This window comes from Loxodonta africana, chromosome 10, assembly GCF_030014295.1.
Source record: "Loxodonta africana isolate mLoxAfr1 chromosome 10, mLoxAfr1.hap2, whole genome shotgun sequence".
Taxonomy (NCBI): Eukaryota; Metazoa; Chordata; class Mammalia; order Proboscidea; family Elephantidae; genus Loxodonta; species Loxodonta africana.
Window position 1 is genome coordinate 62,772,853 of NC_087351.1, and position 26,696 is coordinate 62,799,548.

At 38.9% G+C, this 26,696-nt stretch overlaps 1 protein-coding gene across 1 annotated transcript in view; it reads right to left on the reverse strand.

The window, feature by feature from the left end:
- The window catches only part of PYGL (glycogen phosphorylase L), a 62,793-nt gene that overhangs the window by 34,054 nt on the left and 2,043 nt on the right, over positions 1–26,696 (reverse strand). The window contains exons 2-4 of the mRNA XM_010588631.3: positions 22,335–22,436; positions 18,531–18,609; positions 15,424–15,527 (exon numbers count right to left, since the gene is read on the reverse strand). Coding sequence (XP_010586933.3) covers positions 15,424–15,527; positions 18,531–18,609; positions 22,335–22,436 — 285 coding nt within the window. The remainder of the gene's footprint in view (positions 1–15,423; positions 15,528–18,530; positions 18,610–22,334; positions 22,437–26,696) is intronic.

The window sequence follows — 26,696 nt, forward strand, 5'->3', positions numbered from 1 at the left end:
TATTGTATTTTTGGTGAAAGTTTACACAGCAAATCAGGTTCCCATTTAACAATTTCTATACATATTACTCAGTGACATTGGTTACATTTTTCACAGCATGTCAGCATTCTCATTATTTCCATTCTAGTTGTTTTATTTTCATTAATCTAGCTTCCCTGCCCCCCTCCTTACCTTCTCATCTTTGCTTTAGGGTAAATATTGACCGTTTGGTCTCATATAGACAATTATTTAAAGGAGCACAGTACTCACAGGTGATGCTGTTTACTTTATGAGCCAATCTATTATTTGGCTGAAAGGTGACCTCTGGGGGTGGCTTCAGTTCCAAGTTTAAAGGGTATCTCAGGGCAATAGTCTTGGGGGATCCTCATCTCTACCAGTCCAGTAAGTCTGGCAGCTTTTTTTTTTTTTTTTTAGGAATTTGAGGTTTGTTCTACATTTTTCTCCCATTCTATCTGGGATGATCTATTGTGTCCCTGGTCAGATCTATTGTTAGTAGTGGCCAGGCACATCTAGTTCTTCTGGTCTCAGGATAGACGAGGCTGTGGTTTGTGTAAGCTAATAGTCCTGTAGACTAACTTCTTCTTTGAGTCTTTGGTTTTCTCCTTTCTCTTTTGCTCCAGATACGTATAGACCAATACTTGTATCTTAGGTGGCCACACGCAAGCTTTTAAGACTCCAAATGCTACTGACCAAACTAGGATGCAGAACATCTTAATGAACTGTTGTTGTTAGGTGTTGTCAAGTCAGTTCCAACTCATAGCAACTCTATGTACAACAGAACAAAACACAGCCCAGTCCCGAGCCATTCTCACAGTCGTTACTATGTTTGAGTCCATTGTTGCGGCCACTGTGTCAATTCCTCTCCTTGAGGGTCTTCCTCTTTTTGCCGACCCTCTACCTTACCAAGCATGATGTCCTTCTTCAGAGACTGGTCCCTGGTGATAACATGTCCAAAGTATGTAGGAAGAAGTCTTGCCATCCTTGCTTCTAAGGAGCATTCTGGTTGTACTTCTTCCAAGACAGATTTGTTCATTCTTCTGGCAAGCCATGGTTTATTCAATACTCTTCGCCAACACCATAATTCAAAGGCATCAATTCTTCTTTGGTCTTCTTTATTCATTGTCCAGCTTTTGCATGCATATGAGGTGATTGAAAATACCATGGCTTGGGTCAGGCATACCCTGGTCCCCTAGGTGACATCTTTGGTTTTTAACACTTTAAAAAGGGCTTTTGCAGCTGATTTGCCCAATGCAATGTGTCCTTTGATTTCCTCACTGCTCCTTCCATGGGTGTTGATTGTCGATCCAAGTGAAATGAAATCCTTGACAACTTCAATCTTTTCTCTGTTTATCATGATGTTGCTTATTGGTCCAGTTGTGAATTTTTTCTTTTATGTTAAGGTGCAATCCATACTGAGGGCTGTAGTCTTTGATCTTCATCAATAAGTGGTTCAAGTCTTCTTTACTTTCCGCAAGCAAGGTTGTGTCATCTGCATATCACAGGTTGTTAATGAGTCTTCCTTTCAATCCTAATGCCATGTTCTTCTTCATGTCGTCCACCTTCTCAGATTATTTGCTGAGCATATAGATTGAAAGATATGGTGAAAGGATACAAGCCTGACACACACCTTTCCTGATTTTAAACTACGCAGTATCCCCCTTTTCTATTTGAACAACTGCCTCTTGGTCTATCTACAGGTTCCACATGAGCACACTTAAGTGTTCTGGAATTCCCATCCTTCATAATGTTATCCATGGTTTGTTATGATCCATGTTGTCAAATACCTTTGCATAGTCAATTAAATTAGGTAAACATCTTTCTGATTCTTTGCTTTCAGCCAAGACCCATCTGACATCAGCAATGATATCCTTCATTCTACATCCTCTTCTGAGTCAGGCTTGAATTTCTGACAGTTTCCTGTTGATGTACTGCTACAACCACTTTTGAACGATCTTCAGCAAAATGACATGTATAGTCACAAAAGGTATTTGCAATGAATAAGTTGGTCTTGCAAAATCCTATCATGCAATCTCCAAGGCCATATTTTCCAACTATAGATCCTTCTTCTTTGTTTCCAACTTTTGCATTCCAATCACCAGTAATTGACTGCATGCTTGATCAATTTCAAAGTGCAGAAAAACTTCAGTTTCTTCATCTTTGGCATTAGTGGTTGGTACATAAACTTGAATAATAATCATATGAACATACGACAGAGCAGAACTTCCCTCATAGGGTTTCTAAGGAGCAGCTGCAGGATTCAAACTGCCAACCTTTTGGTTAGCAGCCTGGGCTCTTAATCACTGCATCACTAGGGCACCATGGTGTATATATAAAAATATAGGCATATGTTTATATGTGTTTGTGTGTGCTGCATACATATTCATACATAAAGCACATAAGGGGCACAATTGTGGATACTTCCTAGACATGACCAAACACCTCACGGGATAGGTATACTGGGTTTGAAGCCTTAGATCATAGTCTTCCTTCTAGGTGCATGGATATTATACTATCATTGACAGTGTTGTACTTCCGGATAGATCTTGAAATGTTCTTTTTGATGATGAATGTGACACCATTCCTCTTCAATTTGTCATTTCCAGCACAGTAAACCATATGGTTGAGTGATTCAAAATGGCCAATACCAGTCCATTTCAGCTCACTACTGCCCAGGATATTGATCTTTATGCATTCCATTTCATTTTTGATGACTTCTAATTTTCCTAGATTCATACTTCGTATATTCCACATTCCTGTTATTAATGGATGTTTGCAGCTGTTTGTTCTCATTTTGAGTTGTGCCACATCAGCAAATGAAGGTCCCAAAAGCTTTATGCCATCCATGTCATTAAGGTCAGCTCTACTTTGAGGAGGCAACTCTTCCTCAGTCATATTTTGACTGCTTCCAACCTGAGGGCCTCATCTTCTGGCACTATATCAGAAGAAGTTCCGGTGCTATTCTTAAGTTTTTCACTGGCCATTTTTTTTCAGAAGTAGACCGCCAGGTCCTTCTTCCCAGTCTGTCTTAGTCTGGAAGCTTTGATGAAACCTGGCCACCACGGGTGACCGTACTGGCATTTGAAATACTGCTTGGCTTAGCTTCCAGCATCACAGTGATACTCAAGCCACCACAGTATGAGAAACTGACAGATACATCTTTATGAACTATGTTGTGCTAGTTGACTGAGTTGTCCCCCCAGACTATGGTCTAAGGCTTCAAACCCAGAATACCTATCCTGTGAGGTGTTTGGTCATGTCTAGGAAGTATCCACAATTGTGCCCCCTATGTGCTTTATATATGAATATGCAGCACACACAAACACGTATAAACATATGCCTATATATACACCATGGTGCCCTGGTGGTGCAGTGGTTAAGAGCTCAGGCTGCTAACCTCCAGCTGCTCCTTGGAAACCCTATGAGGGAAGTTATACTCTGTCCTAGTAGCTATGGCTGCCAACCAAAAGGTCTACAGTTTGAATCCACTGGGTACTTCTTGGAAACCCTATGGGGCAGTTCTACGCTGTCCTAGGGGGTCGCTGAGTCGGAATCAACTTGACAGCAACAGGTTTTGGTTTTTTAAAAATTTTTATTGTGCTTTAAGTGAAAGTTTACAAATCAAGTCAGTCTCACATACAAAAATTTACATACACCTTGCTATATACTCCTAACTGCTCTCCCCCTAATGAGACAGCACATTCCTTCCCTCCACTCTCTATTTTTGTGTCCATTCCGCCAGCTTCTGACCCCCTCTGCTCTCTCATCTTCTCTCCAGACAGGAGATGCCAACATAGTCTCATGTGTCTACTTGATCCAAGAAGCTCATTCTTCACCAGTATCATTTTCTATCCCATAGTCCAGTCCAATCCCTGTCTGGAGAGTTGGCTTTGGGAATGGTTCGTGTCTTGGGCTAACAGAAGGTCTGGGGACCATGACCTCCAGGGTCCTTTTAGTCTCAGTCAGACCATTAAGTTTGGGCTTTTTACGAGAATTTGGGGTCTGCAGCCTACTACTCTCCTGCTCCTTCAGGGGTTCTCTGTTGTGTTCCCTGTCAGGGCAGTCATCGGTTCTGGCCGGGTACCATATAGTTCTTCTGGTCTCAGGCTGATGTAGTCTCTGGTCTATGTAGTCCTTTCTGTCTCTTGGGCTCATAATTGCCTTGTGTATTTGGTGCTCTTCATTCCCCTTTACTCCAGGTGGGTTGACACCCATTGATACATCTTAGATGGCGACTTGCTAGTGTTTAAGACCCCAGAAGCCACTTTCCAAAGTGGGATGCAGAATGTTTTCTTAATAGATTTTATTATGCCAACTGACTTAGATGTCTCCTGAAACCGTGGTCCTCAAACCCCTGCCCCTGCTACACTGGCCTTTGAAACATTCAGTTTATTCAGGAAACTTCTTTGCTTTTAGTTTAGTCCAGTTGTGCTGCCCTTGCCTGTATTGTGTGTTGTCTTTCCTTTCACCTAAAATAATTCTTATCTAATTAGTGAAAGCCTCTCTCCCTCCCTCCCTCCATACCCCCCTCACAACCATCAAAGAATGTTTTCTTCTCTGTTTAAACTATTTCTGGAGTTCTTATAGTAGTGGTCTTATACAATATTTGTCCTTTTGGAACTAATTTCACTCAGCATAGTGCCTTCCAGATTCCTCCATTATGAAATGTTTCATGGATCCATCATTGTTCTTTATCGATGCGTAGTATTCCATTGTGTGAATATACCATAATTTATTTATCCATTCATCCATTGATAGGCACCTTGGTTGCTTCCATCTTTTTGCTATTGTAAACAGTGCTGGAGTGAACATGGGTGTGCATATATCTGTTCTTGTAAAGTCTCTTAATTCTCTAGGATATATTCCAAGGAGTGGGACTGCTGGATCGTATGGTAATTCTATTTCTAGTTTTAAAAAAATATATAAATTTTTTTTTTAAAGAGGCACCAAATCGATTCCCAAAGTGGTTGTACCATTTTACATTCCCACCAGCAGTGTATAAGTGTTCCAGTCTCTCCACAACCTCTCCAACATTATTTTGTGTTTTTTGGATGAATGCCAGCCTTGTTGGAGTGAGACAGAATCTCATTGTAGTTTTGGTTTGCATTTTTCTAATGGCTAATGATTGTGAGCATTTTCTCATATATCTGTTAGCTACCTGAATGTCTTCCTTAGTGAAGTGCCTGTTCATATCCTTTGCCCATTTTTTAATTGGGTTGTCTTTTTGTAGTTGAGTTTTTTCAGTATCATGTAGATTTTAGAGATCAGACACTGATTGGAAATATTACAGCTTCTTTTTACTCTTTTGGTGAAGTCTTTGAATGAGCATAAATGTTTGATTTTTAGAGGTCCCAGTTATCTAGTTTCTCTTCTGCATTGTTAGTAACATTTTGTATGCTATTTATGCCATGTATTAGGGCTCCTAGTGTTGTCCCTATTTTTTCTTCCATGATCTTTATCATTTTACATTTTATATTTAGGTCTTTGATCCATTTTGAGTTAGTTTTTGTGCACGGTGTGAGGTATGGGTCTTGTTTCATTTTTTTGCAGGTGGATATCCAGTTATGCCTGCACCATTTGTTAAACAGACTGTCTTTTCTCCATTTAACTGACTTTGGACCTTTGTTAAATGTCAGCTGCTCATATGTGGATGGATTTATGTCAGAATTCTCAATTCTGTTCCACTGGTCTATGTATCTGTTGTTGTACCAGTACTAGGCTGTTTTGACTACTGTGGTGGTATACTAGGTTCTAAAATCAGGTAGAGTGAGGCCTCCCACTTTGTTCTTCTTTTTCAGTAATGCTTTACTTATCTGGGGCCTCTTTCCCTTCTGTATGAAGTTGGTGATTTGTTTCTCCATCCCATTAAAAAATGTCACTGGAATTTGGATCAGAATTGCATTGTTATCTATATATCGCTTTTGGTAAAACAGACATTTTTACAGTGTTAAGTCTTCCTATCCATGAGCAAGGCATGTTTTCCCACTTTTATAAGTCTCTTTTGGTTTCTCGCAGGAGTGTCTTGTAGTTTTCTATGTATAGCTCTTTTATATCTCAGGTAAGATTTATTCCTAAGTATTTTATCTTCTTGGGGGCTACTATAAATGGTACTGATTTGGTGATTTCCTCCTTGTTGTCCTTTTTGTTGGTGTAGAGGAATCCAACCGATTTTTGTATGTTTATCTTGTATCCTGATACACTGCTGAACTCTTCTATTAGTTTCAGTAGTTTTCTTGAGGATTCTTTAGGGTTTTCTGTGTATGAGATCATGTCATCTGCAAATAGAGATACTTTTACTTCTTCCTTACCAATCTGGATGTCCTTTATTTCTTTATCTAGCCTAATTGCTCTGTCTAGGACCTCCAGCACAATGTTGAATACAAATGGTGATAAAGGGCATCCTTGTCTGGTTCCCGATCTCAAGGGGAATGCTTTCAGACTCTCTCCATTTAGGATGATGTTGGCTGTTGGCTTTGTATATATATAAAAAAAAAAAAACCCACTGCCATCGAGTTGATTCCAACTCATAGTGACTGTATAACCAAGATACCCTTTATTATGTTGAGCAATTTTCCTTCTATTCCTATTTTGCTGAGAGTTTTTGTCATGAATGGGTGTTGAACTTTGTCAAATGTCTTTTCTGCATCAATTGATAAAATCATGTGGTTCTTGTCTTTTGTTTTATTTATAAGATGGATTACATTGTTTTTCTAATGTTGAACCATCCCTGCATACCTGGTATGAATCTCACTTGGTCATGGTGAATTATTTTTTTGATATGTTGTTGATTTTTATTGGCTAGAATTTTGTTGAGGATTTTTGCATCTAAATTCATAAGGGATATAGGCCTGTAATTTTCTTTTTTTTGTGTTGTCTTTACCTGGTTTTGGTATCATGGATATGCTGGCTTTATAAAATGAGTTTGGGAGTATTCCGTCTTTTTCTATGCTCTGAAATACCTTTAGTAGTAGTGGTGTTAACTCTTCTCTGAAAGTTTGATAGAACTCTGCAATGAAGCCGCCCTGGGCCAGGCCTTTTTATTGTCCGGAGTTTTTTGATTACCTTTTCAATCTCTTCTTTTTTTATAGGTGTATTTAGTTGTCCTACCTCTGTTTGTTTTAGTTTAGGTAAGTAGTGTGATTCCAGGAATTCATCCATTTCTTCTAGGTTTTCAAATTTGCTAGGGTAGAATTTTTGGTAGTAATCTGATACGATTCTTTTAATTTCAGCTGGGGGTCTGTTGTAATATCACCCATTCCATTTATTTGAGTTATTTGCTTCCTGTTTTTCTTTTGTGAGTTTGGCCAGTGGTTTACCAATTTTGTTAATTTTTTCAAAGAACCAGCTTTTGGTCTTGTTAATTCTTTCAATTGTTTTTCTGTTCTCTGTTTCATTTAATTCTGCTCTAATTTTTATTATTTGCTTTCTTCTGGTGCCTGAGGGTTTCTTTTGTTGCTGTCTATTTGTTCAAGTTATAGGGATAATTCCTTGATTTTGGCCTTTTTGTCTTTTTGTATGCGTGCATTTACTAATATAAATTGACCTCTGGGCACTGCTTTCACTGTGTCCCAAAGGTTCTGATAGGAAGTATTTTCATGCTCATTGGATTCTATGAATTTCTTTATTTCATACTTGATGTCTTCTATAACCCAGTCATTTTTGAGGAGGGTACTGTTCAGTTTCCAAGTGTTTGATTTTTTTTCTCTGCTTTTTCTGTTATCGATTTCTACTTTTATGGCCTTATGGTCAGAGAAGATGCTTTGTAATATTTTGATGTTTTGGATTCTGCTAAGGCTTGCTTTATGACCTAATATGTGGTCTATTCTAGAGAATGTTGCATGTGCACTAGAAAGGAAAGTATACTTGACTGCTGTTGGGTGGAGTGTTCTGTATATGTCTATAAGGTCAAGTTGGTTGACTGTGCCATTTAGATCTTCCATGTCTTTATTGAACTTCTTTCTGGATGTCCTGTCCTTCACCGAAAGTGGTGTGTTGAAGCCTCCTACTAGGATCGTGGAGCTATCTCACTTTTCAATGTTGTTAAGAGTTTGTTTTATGTATTTTGCAGTCCTGTCACTAGGTGTGTAAATATTTAATATGGTTACATCCTCCTGGTATATTGTCCCTTTAATCATTATGTAGTGTCCTTCCGTGTCTTTTGTGGTGGATTTAACTTTAAAGTCTATTTTGTTGGAAATTATTATTGCTTGATATATTTTTTTCCATCCTTTGAGTTTTAGTTTGTTTGTGTCTCTAAGTTTAAGGTGTGTCTCTTGTAGGCAGCATATAGATGGAATGTGTTTTTTTATCTATTCTGCCATTCTGTCTCTTTATTGGTGCATTTAGTCCATTTACATTCAGGATAATTATAGATAGATATGAGTTTAGTGCTGTCATTTTGATTTTTTTTTTTTTTTTGCGTGTTGTTGACAGTTTCTTTTCCCACTTAGTTTTCTGTGCTGAGTAGTTTATATATTGTCTTTTCCTTTTTGTTTTTGTTGATGTTGTTTCTGCTCTTTTTTTTTTTTTTTCTTGTATTTTATCTTGATAAGTAAGATAGTTAGTATCCTTTGTGGTTACCTTAATTTTTAGCCCTATTTTTCTAAGTTTAATTCTAACATTTATTTCTTTATATCACCTTATCTTCCTCTCCATATGAAAGATCTATGAGTGACATTTCTTAGTCCCTCTTTATTGTTTTAATATTGTCTTCTTTTACATAACAACATCGCTGTTTCCCCGTTTTGAGGGTTTTTTTTAATCTTGATTTATTTTGTGACTTCCCTGTCTGGGTTAACATCTGATTGCTGTGTCCTCTGTTCTAGTCTTGGGTGGATACCTTATATTATTGATCTTCTAACCAAAGAACTTCCTTTAGTATTTCTTGCAGTTTTGGTTTGGTTTTTATGAATTCCCTCAACTTCTGTTTATCCGGATGTGCTAATTTCATCTTCATATTTGAGAGACAGTTTTGCTGCACATATGACTCTTGGCTGGCAATTTTTTTCCTTCAATGTTTTATATAAGTCATCCCATTGTTTTCTTGCCTGCATGGTTTCTGCCAAGTAGTCCAAGCTTATTCTTATTTACTCTCCTTTGTAGGTGACTTTTCATTTATCCCCAGCTGCTCTTAAAATTCTCTCTTTATCTTTGGTTTTGGCAAGTTTGATTACATCTTGGTGACTTTCTTTTAACATCTACCTCACATGGAGTTCGATGAGCATACTGGATAGATATCATCTAATCTTTCAGGATATCAGGTAGGTTTTCTGCCAACAAATCTTCAACAATTCTCTCTGTATTTTCTGTTGTCCCTCCCTGCTCTGGTACTCCAATCACTTGTAGGTTATTTCTCTTGATAGAGTCCCACATGATTCTTAATGTTTCTTCATGTTTAGAAGTTTTTTTTTAATCTAATTTTTCTTCAAATATATTGGTTCCAAGTGCTTTATCTTCAATCTCACCAATTCTGCCTTCTACTTGCTCAATTCTGCTCCTCTTTGTATTGAGTTGTCTAATTTTGTAATTTTATTGTTAATTTGCTGAATTTCTGATTGACAGTAACAAGTTTTTATGGGAATGTGTGCACCACAATTTGTTTATCCACTGATGGGTACTTAGGTTGTTTCCATCTTTTTGCTATTTTGAATAATGCTGCAATGAACATAGGCATACATATGTCTATTTGTGTCACTGCTATTAGATCTCAAGGGTATATATCCAGGAGTGTGATTGCTGGATCATAAGATATTTATATTTCTAGCTTTCTGAAGAAGCGCCATACTGTTTTCCATAGCAGTTGTACCATTTTACAATCCTACCAGCCTGGAGTATAAGTGTCCCAATCTCCCCACAACCTTGCCAGCATTTGTTATTTTCTGTTTTCTTGATCAGTATCATTTTTGCAGGGGTGAGATGGCATCTTATCTTTTGATTTGCATCTCTCTAATTGGTGGGGTGTACTTTTAAAGTAAATATTTTACGGTGAAATCTTTAAAATATTACATATATATTAAAAAATGGAATTGAGCTCTGCCAAAAAGAGAAGGGAGTACGGTTTTTTAGTACAAAGTACCCTTGTCAGTGAGATTATCCCAAATGTGGTCATTTTACCTATTTAATTCCTCATCCTTACCCCTTATAAATTCTGCTTTAGTTTTGGAAGATACTGCGTATAAATTATGACACAGTGCTAGATGCCTTGGTGGTATGTAAATATGAGTTCAATGTCTATCCAAGGGACAGGGTGGCACCGTGTAGAGAGGCAGAAACAAACACAGCTACTATCTTTTCGAGATATTAGACAAAACTTTGATGTCGACAGGCAGACAAGGAAATGCATATTTATTTATTCGAGGATTGATCATGACTTTGTAACAAAAGTCCAGTCAGCTGCCCATTAATATTAACTACCAGCATAATGATGAATGAAAAGGAAACTCATAGAAAGTACAACTTTAGGTAGGGAAACATAGGCCATTTCCTAAATCTTCCACACTGTTTATGAATAAGGTTTAATGGAAGAGCTGGGTGTTAGCCCCGGAAGAAGGAGAATGCAGGATGAAATCTAGAGGAAAAACTGAGCAAAGCAGCACTTCTTAAACTGAAATGTGCACATGCACCGTATTTTGTTAAAATGCAGATATTCAGTTGGTCTGGAGCGGTATCTGAAATTGTGCGTTTCTAACAAGTTCCCAGGGTCTGCTGACGCTGCTGGTCCCTCAACCACACAAACAGCAACAAGGAGCTACGTGGTGATAGAAAGTCAATAACTAATACTATCACTTGGAATTTAAAACTAGAGTTCCTCTGTCCCCAGTCATAAAGAAAATGACAAAAAATAAAATAAAATTTTAACATGGAAACTGTTGACGCTCACCAGTTGATAAGAAGCTTAAATTAGGGTCCATTAGCTTGTATTAATAACTAGAAACTGTATAGCAAATAAATGAGTATATCAATAAAGGATCAAAACAGTCAGAATTACAATATGCTGCACTTAATGAGGCAAGGGCAGTTTCTGGGTTTTAAAACATTGGTCCATGTGAACACTGCTTCCTGTAACAGGAAGGAGCAGCAGGCCCGTTGGCCTCATTTCAGCACTCAGGACTGTTGTAAGACACTTTAGAAGGTGCTGCATGAAACAGGACAGTGGTGAGGCAGTAACTGTCCTCCTCTGCATGGGAGCACTCATGACAGAGATTTTCTGCTGAGAAATGTAGCAAGATCATATATGGTTCTACCCCCAAGAAGCTCAAAATGCTCATGGAACAGAGAATAATGGGCTCTGGACTTCCCATCACCAGTCCCTTTCCTGGTAATACGCTATGCAAGTCAGAGGTTGCATTCACTCTTCTGGGGGTTCATTCTTAAGTGACATGGGCGTAGTCTAGCTGATTGCTCTCAATTCCATCTATGGTGGCCTAATTTTTCCTTACCACGTAATGGCTGGCTTTAATTTTAAAAAGTTCTGTAGGAGACCTTGTTTGCTTGCTGCTCTTTATTTTCAGTCTCTTTCTGTAGGTAAAACATTAATTTTTTCAATTTTATCAAGGCCTGGTTTTAAAGTAAATTGAAAAACAGGTCTTCCATGACCACAAGTTGGTCCTAGCAGATCTTAGGAGAAAGATAGAATTGCCTCCTGCCACTTCCCCTTTACCCCCACTAAAACCTTCTCTCTACCTTGCTTTCGTCCAATGAATTAACAAATTGTCTATGTAGATTTCCATGTAGCAGCTATCCCTGAATGCACTAATGTATAGAGACATATGGAGAATGGCAACAAGACAGGAAAAGAGCTTTCATATACATCCAAGTGTGATGTTGGCTCTGTTTCATCCCAGACGCTACACAGGGCTGGGACAAAGCCAGTGTGCCTCTGTGGGGTAAGGAGTAATGTGCCAACCTGATGCAGGGAGGGCAGCTGGACTTGGCTTCACCCTGGAGGAATTACTCAATGGAATCTGTACCCCAGCCAGCATGGAAACAGAGGTCAGCTCAGGGGGTGCTGTCAGTGACCAAATTCTAAGAAATGCTTTTCCCCTCAACCATGGGATACATAGCTCATGAAGAACCAGTGAACAAACATTAAGAAAAGTCTATAAACATTGCCTTCTGATGATACAAATAACTGAAAAATGTTTCTGGACAACACACAGAATTCAACAATGGAGTCCCTAGGTGGTGCAAAAGTTTAACGCACTCAACTGCTAACCAAAAGGTTGGAGTCCGCTCAGTCATACTTCAGAAGAAAGGCCTGGTGATCTACTTCCAAAAAAACAGCCACTGAAAACCTTGTGGAACACAGTTCTACTCTGACACACGTGGGATCGCCATGAGTTGGAGTCGACTCCACAGCAATTTTTTTTTTTTTTAACTATATGCTTGCTGGGTAATGGGAACTGTGCATGACTGGCCATAGCAAACTTGGCACAGGTTCTAAGAAAAAAGAGAAGAGTTCAGGCGGATACTGTCTGATTCAAGTCTGAGATACCCACTGCAAGTGCTTTTCTACCCAGAACTTTGGTGTAACTGCTAAACTTTTATGTGAGGCTGTTGCAATTGCCTTTTTCTCCTCTTTCCCCCCAGTGGCCAGTTATTTTCATAGACAATGATCACTGGTAAGGTTTCAATGATCTCATTAGAGTTCATGTTAAGTCGAGAATGTTAGTGATAAAATTATTTTCCCCATGGGATTTCACAATGAACACTTTGTAACTGCAAATCTTCCTTGAAGAGAGCCTCAAAAATTAAAAGTCTATCAATCTTTAAATGTCTTCCCAGCTTGTGAAATTGTCATCAGCCTTCTCCCTACCTGCCCTTGTTAGAGCAGTGAATGGGGACATGACTATATCCTGAAGAAATGTGCTGCTTTCCAGGCAGATGGGTTTTATTTTTTATGAAAATGGCTTCTTTTTGAGGGTATAATAAATTTTATATTTGCCCTTTAAAATCCCACCCCAGTAAACAATGGATGCTGTAGATAAAATTATGTGACCTTTAGATTCAATTTTAAGTCACAACGAAACACCAAGAAGTGATGATGGTTAGAAAGGCTAGCTTTAGAATATTTTGAATTAACAAAAGCCATTGGTTTCTCTTTTTCTTTAAGAACACTGAAAATGTATACCTCCTTGGTCTGATCAAACAGAAAAAGATAGTTTCATGGAATAAAGACCATTTAAATGTAATAGCAAGGGTAGATGAAATTAATCAATTTTATAAAAGTGACCTTTTGTAAAATTTTGGGAGAGTGGACTGGAGGAAAAAAAAGTTTTTGAGTTTGATTTGCTGAGTTTCTTTTAAAATTTTCATACAACAGTAGTTAAAAGATAAGAAACAAATCCTTAAACATTCTGGGGCATAATGAGTACCACATGATACACTTCCAAAGACTGAAAATGTGTTGTTTGGTCAAGTTGTGTCAAAATGATGGTCATATTCAAAATGCTAAGCTAGGCTTCTCACCATGTATCTCTATGGAAGGGAAACAATTCTTTTGTTTTTGCAACTTTTTATGATTATGAAATACACATGCCTTATGAAATAATGAGAAATGTAAAAAAAGCAAAAAGAAGATAGGAAATGTTACGTCAGATAACCTCCCAGAGATACTTACTGTTGAAGCTTTGATGTGTTTTTTTCTTGTACTTTTTTTTTTTGTCTCTCTGGCCTTCTCTTGATAGTTGAGGTCATGCCTCCATATAATTGTGTATCCCCTCTTTTAAACTAATATTATATTATGAAAAATTTCCCACTTCATTAAAATTAATCAAAAACAAAATATTAGTGGCTATATTAACATTTTATAATACCACAACTTATTAAATTATCTCTCTTTTCTTATGTGGAGCCCTGGTGGTGCAGTGGTTAAGAGCTATGGCTGCAAACCCATAGGTCGGTAGTTCGAGTCCACCAGCCATTCCTTGGAACCCCTATGGAGCAGTTCTACTCTGTCCTATACGGTTGCTGTGAGTCGGAATTGACTTGACAGCAACGGGTTTGGTTTTCGATTTTTCTTTGGTAAAATGACAACTTTATTGTGTACCTACTTGTATGCCAGATCTTTTACATATCGTCATAATAATTCTGTGAAGTTAGTATCTCCACTTCCCAGATGAGAAAACTTAGGCTCAGAGAAGTGAGGTAAGCTCAGTGAGGCAATATGCCTTAGAAGGGTCATGAGTTGACATTAGGCCTTTGATTCCAAGGTCCAAGCTTTTCTTCTACATCATGCTGAGTCCCAGTTTTTATTTATTTAGGCACAGCTGAAGATACACACCAATGGTCCTTACCAAATTTGGAAGTTTTTCTTCCAATATGTTCCCAATATTCTCCTTGTGAGTCTTTTTCCTTGGCACATTCTCTCTTCATACCAAAATCTTCTAGTTCCTTCCTTCCATGAACCAGAGAGTGTCCAAATACTGGAGGGGTCTGTGTGGTGGCAATACTAAGCTTATTCTCATCAGTTCATCCTTCCTCTTCCCTGGCATGAGCCCCAGCCTAGGCCCCCATTCAGTCCCTGAGCATGGAGTCCCAGAGTGTGATTGGGGCTCAGAGAGCTCAGATTTTCTGGAAATCAGTTCTAGTATCTCTGTGTCAGTGGACTATGTGTATGAGATATAGAGAGGGCCTAAACTGCACTTAGCATAAGGGAAAACTGTCCATACGAGGGCTCACTGCAGACTCCAACAGTTACCAAAGATAAAGGAAACAAATACCTAGGAATCTAATTTGGTTACAGAGTCATTTGTATGGATCGATTACTATTATATGACTTTATAAAGAGTACAATAGTTATAATTAAACATGTGGCAGATTTATTTAACAGTCAACAATATTGCTTGATTTCATCTTATAAAAAGATTGCAACACTCAGCTTATTTAGCTTGTAAGATAGGCATATTAAGGAGGGCAAGAATCTGAGTGCAGCAGTACTGAACGTGGACCCAGAAATCTGCGGATATAGTCCTATATTTGCCAGGAGTGTGATGAGAAATAAGTCACCTCATTGCTTAAGAGCCTGTCTTCTCGCTTACAAAAATAGCAATATGCTTTCTACCATCAAGGGTTATTGGGGGAGATCATGAGTCAAAAGATGTGTTCCTCCATTTTGCATGGTGCAGGGCAGGAAATACTGCACACTGTAGGTGGTCCACATTCAGGCAGTCAGTGATAGATGGTTCCAGAGTACTCTCATGAGCCAGGCACTGTGCTAGGTGCTATGGATCTGGTGATGAGTGACAGTGGCAGGCTCTCTGCTCTTAGGGAATTTGTATCCCAAAGGGAAAAAACTGATAGTATTCTGATGTCAACCAAATGCCAGAGAATTTGGTGAACTTTAAATGTCCACGAATTAGAGAATCATCCAGAGCACCATGAAGAGAAGTACTTTAATGATGAGATTTAAAAAGATGGCTCACATACCTGCCATCCATCTCGGATCTTCTGATTGAAGATTCCATATTCGTATCGGATTCCATATCCATAGGCTGCAAGTCCCAGGGTTGCCATGGAATCCAAGAAGCAGGCTAAGCAAAATGCACAGTCATTAAGCTTAGTCAAAATTTCAGCTCTTTTTCTATAAAACAGCGTAGCTACATAATATTTTTCTAGGAGAAACCGTATTTGCCTTTTTAAATGCAGATACTATTATACAGTAGATTTTGATTTTTTTATAATTGTAAAATTAATACTATACTGTGAATATACTAAAAACCACTGAACTATACATTTTTGAAAAGCAAATTTTATGCTATTTAAATTATATCTCAATAAAAATATTAATACCATAGAAAATACAATACTATAAAAAATCTAGAAAATGCAAAATGTTTAAAAATAAATATCTCACCATCTAGAAATAACCACTGTGAACACACTGGCATGTAGCTAATCTGTTTTTTAAAACACACACACACACAGACATATTGATACATACACACTGACATATATGTTAATTTATATGTATATATATCTTACCGGAAGCCCTGGTGGCGCAGTAGATAAGGGCTATGGCTGCTAACCAAAAGGTCGGCAGTTCAAATCCACCAGGGGTGCCTTGAGAACTCTACAGGGCAGTTCTACTTTGTCCTACAGGGTCACTATGAGTTGGAATTGACTTGACGGCAATAAGTTTGGTTTTATATATTTTACTTATTTAGTACTAATATATGGAGCCCTGGTGGCACAGTGGTTAAGAGCTACAGCTGCTAATCAAAAGGTCAGCAGCTCAAATCCAACAGCCCCTCCTTAGAAACCCTATGGGGCAGTTCTACTCTGTCCTATAAGGTCACTACGAACTGGAATCGACTTGATGGCAGCTAAAGAGTTACACTAATCAGAACCATCCTCTCAGAAATTTAAACTATGGAATATCTGGAGAATAAGAGAATTTATAGCAGGATCTGAGACTGAAAGGAACACTGGGAGTTATAGATCACATAGAGAGGTACTGAGTCATGTGCATGGCGAAGCCCTAGAACAGAGGTGCACAAATTCAAGTGTCCAAGGCCTTCATGTTATTTTAACATCTTAACGGTCTTCTTGTTCCAGTGCCCATGTGGCCTGGCTCTAACTCCAGTTCCGGCTCTCTGAAATTATGAGTGTTTGGCTTTTCCTTGGTCCTGTTCATATTATCCTTACAGCCTGGCCAGAAGGGGCTCCCAACCTGTTCATTCGGGTAAGAGATGAGGTCAGTAATGAGAGTAAGCACAGGTAACGTAGACTTTGCTGCATACCAGGACCCTTGCTTTCTTTGCTATTATTTTAAGAGGGCCACCATTTTTCAAAGTGGGCCTGATACTAAATCAGCTGAGAGAGCTTCCTTAGTTTCTTTTTTCTGGTAGAAAATTACTCAGTTTCAATCACCACGTCACTTTTTGACTTTAGCAGTCAACTGAAGGAGGGAGATTATTATTGTCAGGCACCGACTGTGGGTTAACCCAGCCAACAAATACTGAAGGTTTTACATAAAAAGGCAGGCAGGCTGGTTTCCATTCTTAGATGTCCATCCCGTTGGCTCTGTTGATCTTACAACTCCATGGACAACCTACTGAATTGCCTGGTGGCAACTATCCCAAAGGCAACATTTTTTATTACTTATGCCAACGTTAAAGCACAGTGTGTTAAATTAGTGAGGATTAAATAATATGAAACAGATGCAAATGGATTTCTAGTAACTTGAAAGTGTGTGTAAAATTAGGAAAACCTTGAACTAGTTCTAAAATGGAGGAAATAGATATTTACTTGTCATAGAGTACAGTTTGATACGTACATGTATGATAACACATTTTTATTATTAAATTTAAATTTCACAAGCAATACATTAATGCTTTCTCCTCGTAAAAAATTAAAACATTACAGATGGGGCTAGCATATCCTTTGATGGCCACCCCAATTCTGCAAGCCTCCCTAGAAGAGTGTGGTATTTTAAATTCCAGACCTTTTTTCTATGGATTGACATACATATATGCATAGAAAATAATTTCATTTTTTTAAAAACATAAGTGGTATCACATCGTGTGACTTTTACTGCACTTTTCCCCCCCTTGGATATCTGTCCAGAGAAGTATAGATAAATTAACTTTATCCTTTTAGACTACAGCACATTAACCTGTAACACGGATATTCTGGAGCCCTGGTGACACAGTGGTTCAGAGCTCTGCTGCTAAACAAAAGGCTGGCAGTTAAAATCCACCAGCTGCTTCTTGGAAACCCTATGGGGCAGTTCTACAGTGTCCCATAGGGTCGCCAGGAGTCAGGATCGACTTGATGGCAAGGGGTTTGGGTTTTTGATATGGATGTTCCACCACTTATTCGGCCATTTCTCCTATTGAGGGGCATTTAGGTTATTTCTAGTATTTTCCTTTTATAAACAGTGCTGTAACAGCTTCTTCACATGCCTCCTCCTTATGCACATGTTTGAGTGTTTCTCTAGGGGAGACATCAAGAACTGGAATTGTTTACTCATAGGGATACATATTTTTAATTTAATGGACCTGGTATTATATTTTCAACATTTTCTTAATCTGCTGAAAATTACTATCTGGATAAAGCAAAGAGCTCAAGTTGCATCCACACACAAAAAAGGGACATTAATTAACTAAATCATATCAATAAATTAATAAATGTATCATTACCGACTAGTCAGTCAAAAAGTAAATTGTGAAGTGTACAAGACAATAAGATAATGGTTAAGTAACTTGCATCACACCATACAAGTATGTGAACTGAGAAGCTGTGAACGAGTAACAGCAAAGTAAAGGGGCCACTGTGGAAACCTCTAAGTATACAGGAAGCATCTGGTTAACTCTGGGGTTTTAAGCAACGCCTTCAAGGGTTTTAAGCAATTTCCCTTTTGTTCAAGTTCCCTTCTCTATAGTTTGTCTAGAATTAATCACGCCATGGTCAGAACTGAAGAACACATACATTTACAACCAGGTTACACCTCCCGCCCCTCCTAGGAAGATTGTCTAGTTCTTCTAAGCACTGCCATGTGAGAAGGCATCAATTGCCAAGATGATGGTACTTACCAGCAAGCCTCCCAAGACCCCCATTGCCAAGCCCAGCATCTTCTTCAATTTCTTCTAACTCCTCCATATCCAATCCAAGCTAGTGATGAAAGAAAAACCACACTGAATGCTGCTTCATTTGTAGCCCATTTCATAGATAACAGTCATTTCCTAAAGCTCTGGGTCAGGCACCCAGGTTTATCTGTGCCCTCTCAACCTAGGTCCCTCACACAGTTTGTTCTGGCATGAGATGCCCATTCCAGAACCTGGTTGCTGCAGATGTAAACTGTAAAAGATGGTGCAGCAGTAGCATGGTGAAGGGCGTGGGCACTAGGTGTTGCTTTCTAGTCTATGACCCTGGTGAAGCTATGAAATCTTGCTATGTATCACTTCTATTATTTAAAAACTGAAGAGGGTAATAGTACTGTGCTCACTTAAGACTGTTGTGGATTAAATAAAATTATACAAACAAAGTATCTGGAACTATTTCTGGGCAAACAGTCCTCAATAAATGTTGGCTATTTTTTTTTAATTATTTTTTGTATGGTAGGGTTAAAAAACTCCAGAAATAGTCCAGTACCAAACTGACACTAACTGGACTAAAGGGTTTTGAAAATTATCAAAAGGTATGAGGTCGTACTTCTCTGGATAGACTAAAGTTCATCTTCTAATTATCACAACATATTTACTCAGTAGGGTCAACAGCTGTTAACTCAAAATCAATTAGTGAGTCACTGCTATGAGAGATTGAACCTGACAACAGTCAGGGAAATCTCAGTCATGCAGTCCAGCTAGACATGGATAAAAGTCTCTGCTTCTTTCTTGGGAAGGCCAGGGAGTGTCAGCAACCCGGTGATGGATGGGACTGGCTCCTAGAGATAGCTTCCGACCCTAAAGTACTTGAGGACTGCACGGCTGGAGTCCACTAGCACCAGCAAACTCTTATCAGAGTTCCGCAGCACTGGAGATCACTTTGTTTGGATTTCACATCTTCCCGTGATGAAACTGATAGCTAGATAAGTGACCTGCCCTATGTTGGCTAGATGATGTGTTCTCATCTGAAAGTCATGCAATCCATGAAATTAGATATTATTTAAAACGGAAAAACAATTAACGCATCTGCAAACATACGCACAAGCTGTAATTATGCTAGAGACTGATGGTCTGATTTCCACGGAGCCACCTATTTACATTCGTATCCTTACACCAAAAGTTGCATTCTCAAACAAATCTTGAAACTAAATTTTGTAAGAGCTCAAAACCGGTTTCACTTCTTTTTACTGCTGTGTTGTTGTTGTTAGGTGCTGTTGAGTAGGTTCCGACTCATAGACACCCCATTTATAACAGAATGAAACACTGCCCAGTCCTGTGGTATCATCACAATTGTTGTTATGCTTGAGGCCACTGTTGCAGCCACTGTGTCAATCTGTCTCACTGAGGGTCTTCCTCTTTTTTGCTGATCTTCTACTTCACCAAATATGATGTCCTTCTTCAGGGACTGATCCCTCCTGATAACATGTCCAAAGTATGTGAGACATAATCTCACCATCCTTGCTTCTAAGCAGCATTCTGGTTGTACTTCTTCTAAGACATATGTGCTCATTTTTTTTGGCAGTCCATGGTATATTTAATATTCTTTGCCAACACCACAATTCAAAGGCGTCAATTCTTCTTCCATGTTCCTTATTTATTGTCCAGCTTTCACGTGCATATGAGGTGATTGAAAACATCATGTCTTGCGTCAGGCACACCTTAGTCCTTAAAGTGACACCTTGGATTTTTAACACTGTAAAGAGGTCTTTTGCAGCAGATTTGCCACTGCTGCTACCATGGGTGTTGATTGTGAATCCAAGTAAAATGACATCCTTGACAACTTCAATCTTTTCTCCATTTATCATGATGTTGCTTATTGGTCCAGTTGTGAGGATTTTTGTTTTCTTTATTTTGAGGGGTAATCTATACTGAAGGCTGTGGACTTTGATCTTCACATCAGTAAGTGCTTCACGTCTTCTTCACTTTCAGCATGCAAGGTTGTATTATCTGCATAACGCAGGTTGTTAACAAGTTTTCTTCCAATCCTGATGCCTCCTTCTTCTTGATATAGTCCAGCTTCTCAGATTATTTGCTCAGCATACAGATTGAATAAGTGTAGTGAAAGGATACAACCCTGATGCACACCTTTCCTGACTTTAAAACACGCAGTATTCCCTTGTTCTAACGACTGCCTCTCGATTTACGTACAAGTTCCTAATGAGCACAATTAAATGTTCTGGAATTTCCATTCTTTGCAATGTTATTCATAATTTGTCATGACCTACACTGTCGAATGCCTTTGCATAGTCAATAAAACACAGGTAAACATCTTTCTAGTATTCTCTGCTTTCAGCCAGGATCCACCTGATATCAGCAATGATATCCCTGGTTCCGCATCCTCTTCTCAATCTGGCTTGAGTTTCTGGCAGTTCCCTGTCAATATACTGCTGCAGCCACTTTGGAATGATCTTCAGCAAAATTTTACTTGCGTGTGCTATTAATGATATTGTTTGATACTTTCTGCATTTGTGTGGATCACCTTTCTTGGGAATAGGCATAAATATGGATCTCTTCCTGTTGGTTGGCGAAGCAGCTATCTTCCAAATTTCTTGGTATAGACAAGTGAGCACATCTAGGGCTGCAGCCATTTGTTGAAACATCTCAGTTGGTATTCCATCAATTCCTGGAGCCTTGTTTTCGCCTATGCTTGGACTTCTTCCTTCAGTACCACTGGTTCTTGATCATATACTACCTCTTGAAATGGCTGAACATCAATAAATTCTTTTTGGTATATGGGCTCTGTGTATTCGTTCCATCTTCTTTTGATGCTTCCTGTGTTGTTTAATATTTTCCCTGTAGAATCTCTCAATATCTCAACTCGAGGCTTGAATTTTTTCTTCAGTTCTTTCAGCTTGAGAAATGCTGAGCGTGTTCTTTCCTTTTCACTGTTGTGGGGAATTTCAAATTTGTTATCTGGTGACTGTAAGCCACATGAAGGAAACCAGCCCTCAGTGACAAAGAGCTAGCCACATGAAGGAACAAAGCCATGTCAAGGAAAAGGAGCAGCCTGAACATTGTCTCATTTAGAATTTTTCTTTGCAAATACGCATTCCTCTTTCCAACAACGTCAAAAATGGTAAGGGTCGTTATGAGTCAGAATCAACTCGACGGCATTGGGTCTGGGTTTTAAGGCCCATTTGTTTTAGGTATGGAGATACCTGAAGCTCAGGGAAGAAACAGTTGAAACTGTTCATGAAACAAAACAAAAAACCACTGGCATATTAGTTTTAAGACTTCAGGATTCTCCTTTAAGGACGAAGTGTACTTTATATCTCATGAGCAATAGTTACAGAAAGTATGATAATAGGATTTTTAAAGTTTATCACTTTCACATATTGCCTTGATACATGAATAACAATCAAATTTGATCACTTCTTAAAAAGTAGATAGGAACACAAAGTTATGCTTTGAGAGGCATAAACTCAAGTACAAGGAAACTCAGGTAACTCCCAAAGACTTGTTCAGATGCTAACCTCTAAAGTATAATTTGCTGGGGAATGCTATTAAAAACTCTGCAAAATAAAATTTTCAAGATGCATAACCAGTTCTCTAACTTCTTTTTCTGGTTATTTTCCTTAATCCAAAGATCATCAATAGTTTCTATTTCTACTAGTTTGTAATTGCCATGTCTATAGATGCAATTTTTCAACATTTTTTGCTATACCCCCAAGGTTACTGAAGTGAACTTAAAATTTCAAGGGAGAGGGTAAGAGAAATATGGGAACAATGTACCTGGTAAATGGCCTCATCACAGGCATTTTGCAGGCCAAGGTTGATCATGGTGTTCTGTAATGTTCGGCCCATGTAAAACTCCAGAGAGAGGTAATAAACCCTCTGAAATAAAGAAAAAGAGAGGTCATGTGTACTCTATGAGGTCAACCTTACTTGTCACCATAAAAACACAAGGTCGTATGTTAGGTTGCCAATAAGAAACAACAGGCAAGGGCTACTTTAGCATAGGTTCAAGTGAAGGGCAACAGTCTGCTAAGCAAAAGCATTACTGATAACAGGCTTTGGGAAAACTATCTTGTACCCTATTTTTGGCAAAGTACTTCAGTATTTTTTACCCCCAGGGAGAAAAAATGCAAGGCTAGATTCAACGTGTTACACCACTTTGAACCTCATGAATAAAGCATCTATTTTGGAGAGACAAAAGTCAGACTGCCACAGCTTACTAGTCACTCATAAAATATTCACAGCACATCTCTGTGGGCAAGGGGCAGGTGGGTTAGCTATGACTATCCCCAGTTACCCCAGAAACACAAAGATTAACTCTTTTCAAGGTATACTCCATGGTTAGATAATATTCCTCCCTGACCGATTACTACAAACAGTTTTACATTTGATTATTTTAGAATTAAAATTATTTTAGAGAGTCTATGAACTGGCAACAGTTCCTTCTAAAAAAAAGGAAAAATGCAAAAAAAGATTACTGAAAGTTTTTCACTGTTTGTTCCTGATGAAACAGGAAATTCCTCTATCAACTCAGAAACGGTTTGTCTTCGACGGGGTAAAAGCCAAGTAAATGCTGTCAGAATTGAAAGCGAGAGGTGCAAAGGTCAGGCTCTACTAAAAACCTCTTGTACACAAACACAGCTTACTAGTTTTTCAAAAAAATACATCAGTGACTAACTTCTTTATCCTCCTTTACAATATCTTACTCTCTGCACCAGTTCCTCACTGTTTGTTTCTTTACCACCAGGCACAAAACAAAAAATCTGAAAATGTGCTAATATAAAGTTACCTCATATATAAGGGACTCCTCCGTTTCCTAATAAGGGCCAAAATGAAAATCATTTGGCCGACTTGAAAATATAAAAAATACGAAAATGGTTGATATATAATGCCTATTGTAATATTTATTAGTTACACATATAAGTTAAAATAAAATATTACATAAAAGTGTCAATTTAGAAATTTCACTCTTTCTCATTCTTATTTCATCAAATAGTTGAATTCCAAGTCTTCACACGGATAGTCAACATTTGTGTCTTAGTGGGTCATCTAATACTATTTTCCAGAGCACATCGCCTCCATTTTTATCTAAGTTGTTTGAGTCAAACCACATTTTGAATGTCTGTAAAGCTGTCATTTGGGATACCAGTGTATTCCATACATTTGTGCAAGTTGGGAAAAGGTGACTTTCCTGGGACAGATATAGGTTAAACAGGCATATGGCCCCACTCTCCCTGATCACTGGTGCTGTTGTTCATGAGGCCATGGGGGCTGTCACAGAAAACAGTATTTCAAGCCACAAATACTTATTTGCATGATACCAGGACAGATATTTTCATGATCTCTACAATGTAACCACTATGTATTGCTTTTTTTTTCCTTTAAAGTGATCTATAAATATTATGTTTATAAATACAGTACATATCCAACACTTGCAACTGTGATGTCACCCTCCTCCCAGGAATAATGGCTATATTTCTTTGCCTCCCACTTAGTGATTTAAAATTAGCATGGATTTAAGACATTTCGAGTTCATGGGTCTTTCTCAAAAAATGTTGCTCAAAGTAACTGAGAAAGCACCTCATTATATGACAGGACTTGAATTTAAGGCAACTCCCCATTTTTTCAGGGATAATTTTTTTTGAGAAACCATACCTTATATTTGGCAGTATTTAGGACCTTGAAAAATAGATCTCCCCTATTGTTATTTTCTTAGCTGGACACCCTGGTGGTAGAGTGGTTAAATGCTATGGCTGCTAAACAAAAGGTCAGCAGTTCAAATCCATCAGGTGCTCCTTGGAGATCCAATGGGGCAGTTCTACTTTGTTCTTTCTATAGGGTCACTACAAGTTGGAATTGACTCAACGGCGACGGTTTTTTTTTTTTTTCTTTTATTCTCTTAGCTTGTGGTCTCCAAACATCTATTACATGTCCCTCATGGTGCAGTGGTTAAGACCTCAGCTGCTCACCAAAAGGTTGGCAGTTTGAATCCACCAGCCACTTTGTGGAAGCCCTATGGGGCAGTTCTACTCTGTCCTATAGGGTCGCTATGAGTTGGAACCAGCAACAGGGTACAGGAGTAAAACATTGAAGCATCTCTAATATACCTTATAAATTATGGGCATACATTACTAAACTGTTTTAGGCACGCTATACAAAAAACGGAGATTTCCAAAAGGCTTATAAAGATAGAAAAGAAGACATAACAATAACCAATATTTAAAAAATATTTTTTATTGCATTCTAGCATCAAGCAGAGAGGGTCAGGGTACTTATGGGGAGACGTATGGAACAGACAGCAACAAACCTGAGACTTACAGAGGAGTCAGGAGTTGAGCATAGAGAGCACATAGGGAAGGAAAGAAAGGGCACCGTATGATGAGCAGAGGCCCAGAAGTGGGGAGGTACAGGGCACAGATGAGGGTAGCAAATTGGTTTAATGAGAAGGCAAGGTAGGTACAGGAGGGTGATGGGAGACAAGATGGGAAGCACTGGTTCAGCTGGACTGAGAAGGGCTTTAAATGCTGACTAAGGACTGTGGACTTAAACCCTACAGGAAATGGGAGCCAATGTTATTGGAGCAGAAGGCAAGATGCGTTGCTTTAGGAAGCTTAATCAGACTATAATGCATAGTGTGAGATGGAACTGCAAACTCAAATGCTGTCAGAACCAGGCAGAGGAAATAAACGTGAAGCAGAGGTGACACACGGACAATGAGGAATGCTAAGCGAAGAACTGGAGGGTACGTGTCCTGCCCAAAGGCTCTGAATATTGAAATACTTAATGATGTCTTGCTGGCCAAACAAAATATGGTTGCCAGTCATGCCTTGCCCCAGCCTGCCCTTTTACTGCTTCTGGGAAGCAAGGTAATGACCTAGAAGTCACTGCAATAGACCAGTGGCAAGGGCCTCCACTAGGCAGAGAAATGAGAATGGAGGAAAGTGGGTAATTTCCAGGGAACCTACAGAAATCAACAAAATTTGGCAACTTGTTGAATGTGGAATACGGGAGGAAGTCAAAGGTGAGACTAAAGTTTTGTGTCTGGCTGTCAGATGGCAAAGCTATTAGAAACATGGAAGACGGGGCAGGATTGGGAGGGATGGTGATCTGAGTTTTGAACACGCTGAGTTTGAGGAAACCAGAGGAGATCTAGGTACGTTCACCAAGCACTTAGAAATGTAGGAGTGGAGGTTGAGAAATAATTCAGACTGAAGATCCAGACTTGAGATTCATCTGCATGGTGACGTACCTACAGGCTTTGCTCTATGCTCCATGAGGGCAGGGACCATACTGCTTAAACCAGCGTATGTCATGTGTAGACATTAATGGTTGTTGAATGAGACATTTGCACTGTTGTATCCCCAGGGCATCACTAACAGAATGCCTGGCTTATACTTGCACTGAAGGCTAAGAGAAGAGCCCAGGAAAGAAGTTAGCCAGGGAACCAAGAAAACCGATAAAGTGTCAGCGAAGCCAGCCGAGGAGAAACACACAAGGTGAATGTGCTCTATGGTGCTAAATGCTACAGAAGTGGGGGGAGGGTGAGGGTAGTTCTAAAACACGGCTAATCATCTCATACTCCACCTTAAGGGAGCGGACTTAAGTGTGTGCTTAGTAGCCCACCACCCTCTCTCTGCCCCGCCCCCAGAAGATTCAGTAAATATATGTACATACAGTGTTTTCTACAGATACATAAATAACTTAGCAGTTATTACTCTGAGTAGAAGCCAAGGCCTCCAGGGGAGGAAGAGTTTCCATTTTAAAGCTTTGTTACAGCTGCAGGGAAACCCTGCTGGCACAGTGGTTAAGCGCTAAGGCCGCTTATCAAGAGGTTGGCATTTGGAATCTACCAGGTGCTCCTTAGAAACTCTATCAGGCAGTTCTGTTCTGTCCTATAGGGTCGCTATGAGTCGGAATTGACTCCAGGGCAGTGGGTTTGGTTTTTTTTTTTTAAGCTGCAGTTTCTTACTATGGGAATAATTTACTTTCCTTTCAAAATTCCTAAAGGGGTTCTTTGGATACTGGGATTATGGGCCATTCTTTTCTTCCTCATGCTTTTACACATTTTAAAAATCCGAATACATGTTTTTATGTATTTCTCTCTGACTACAGAGTAAATTCCAATCCTTCACCTTTCAC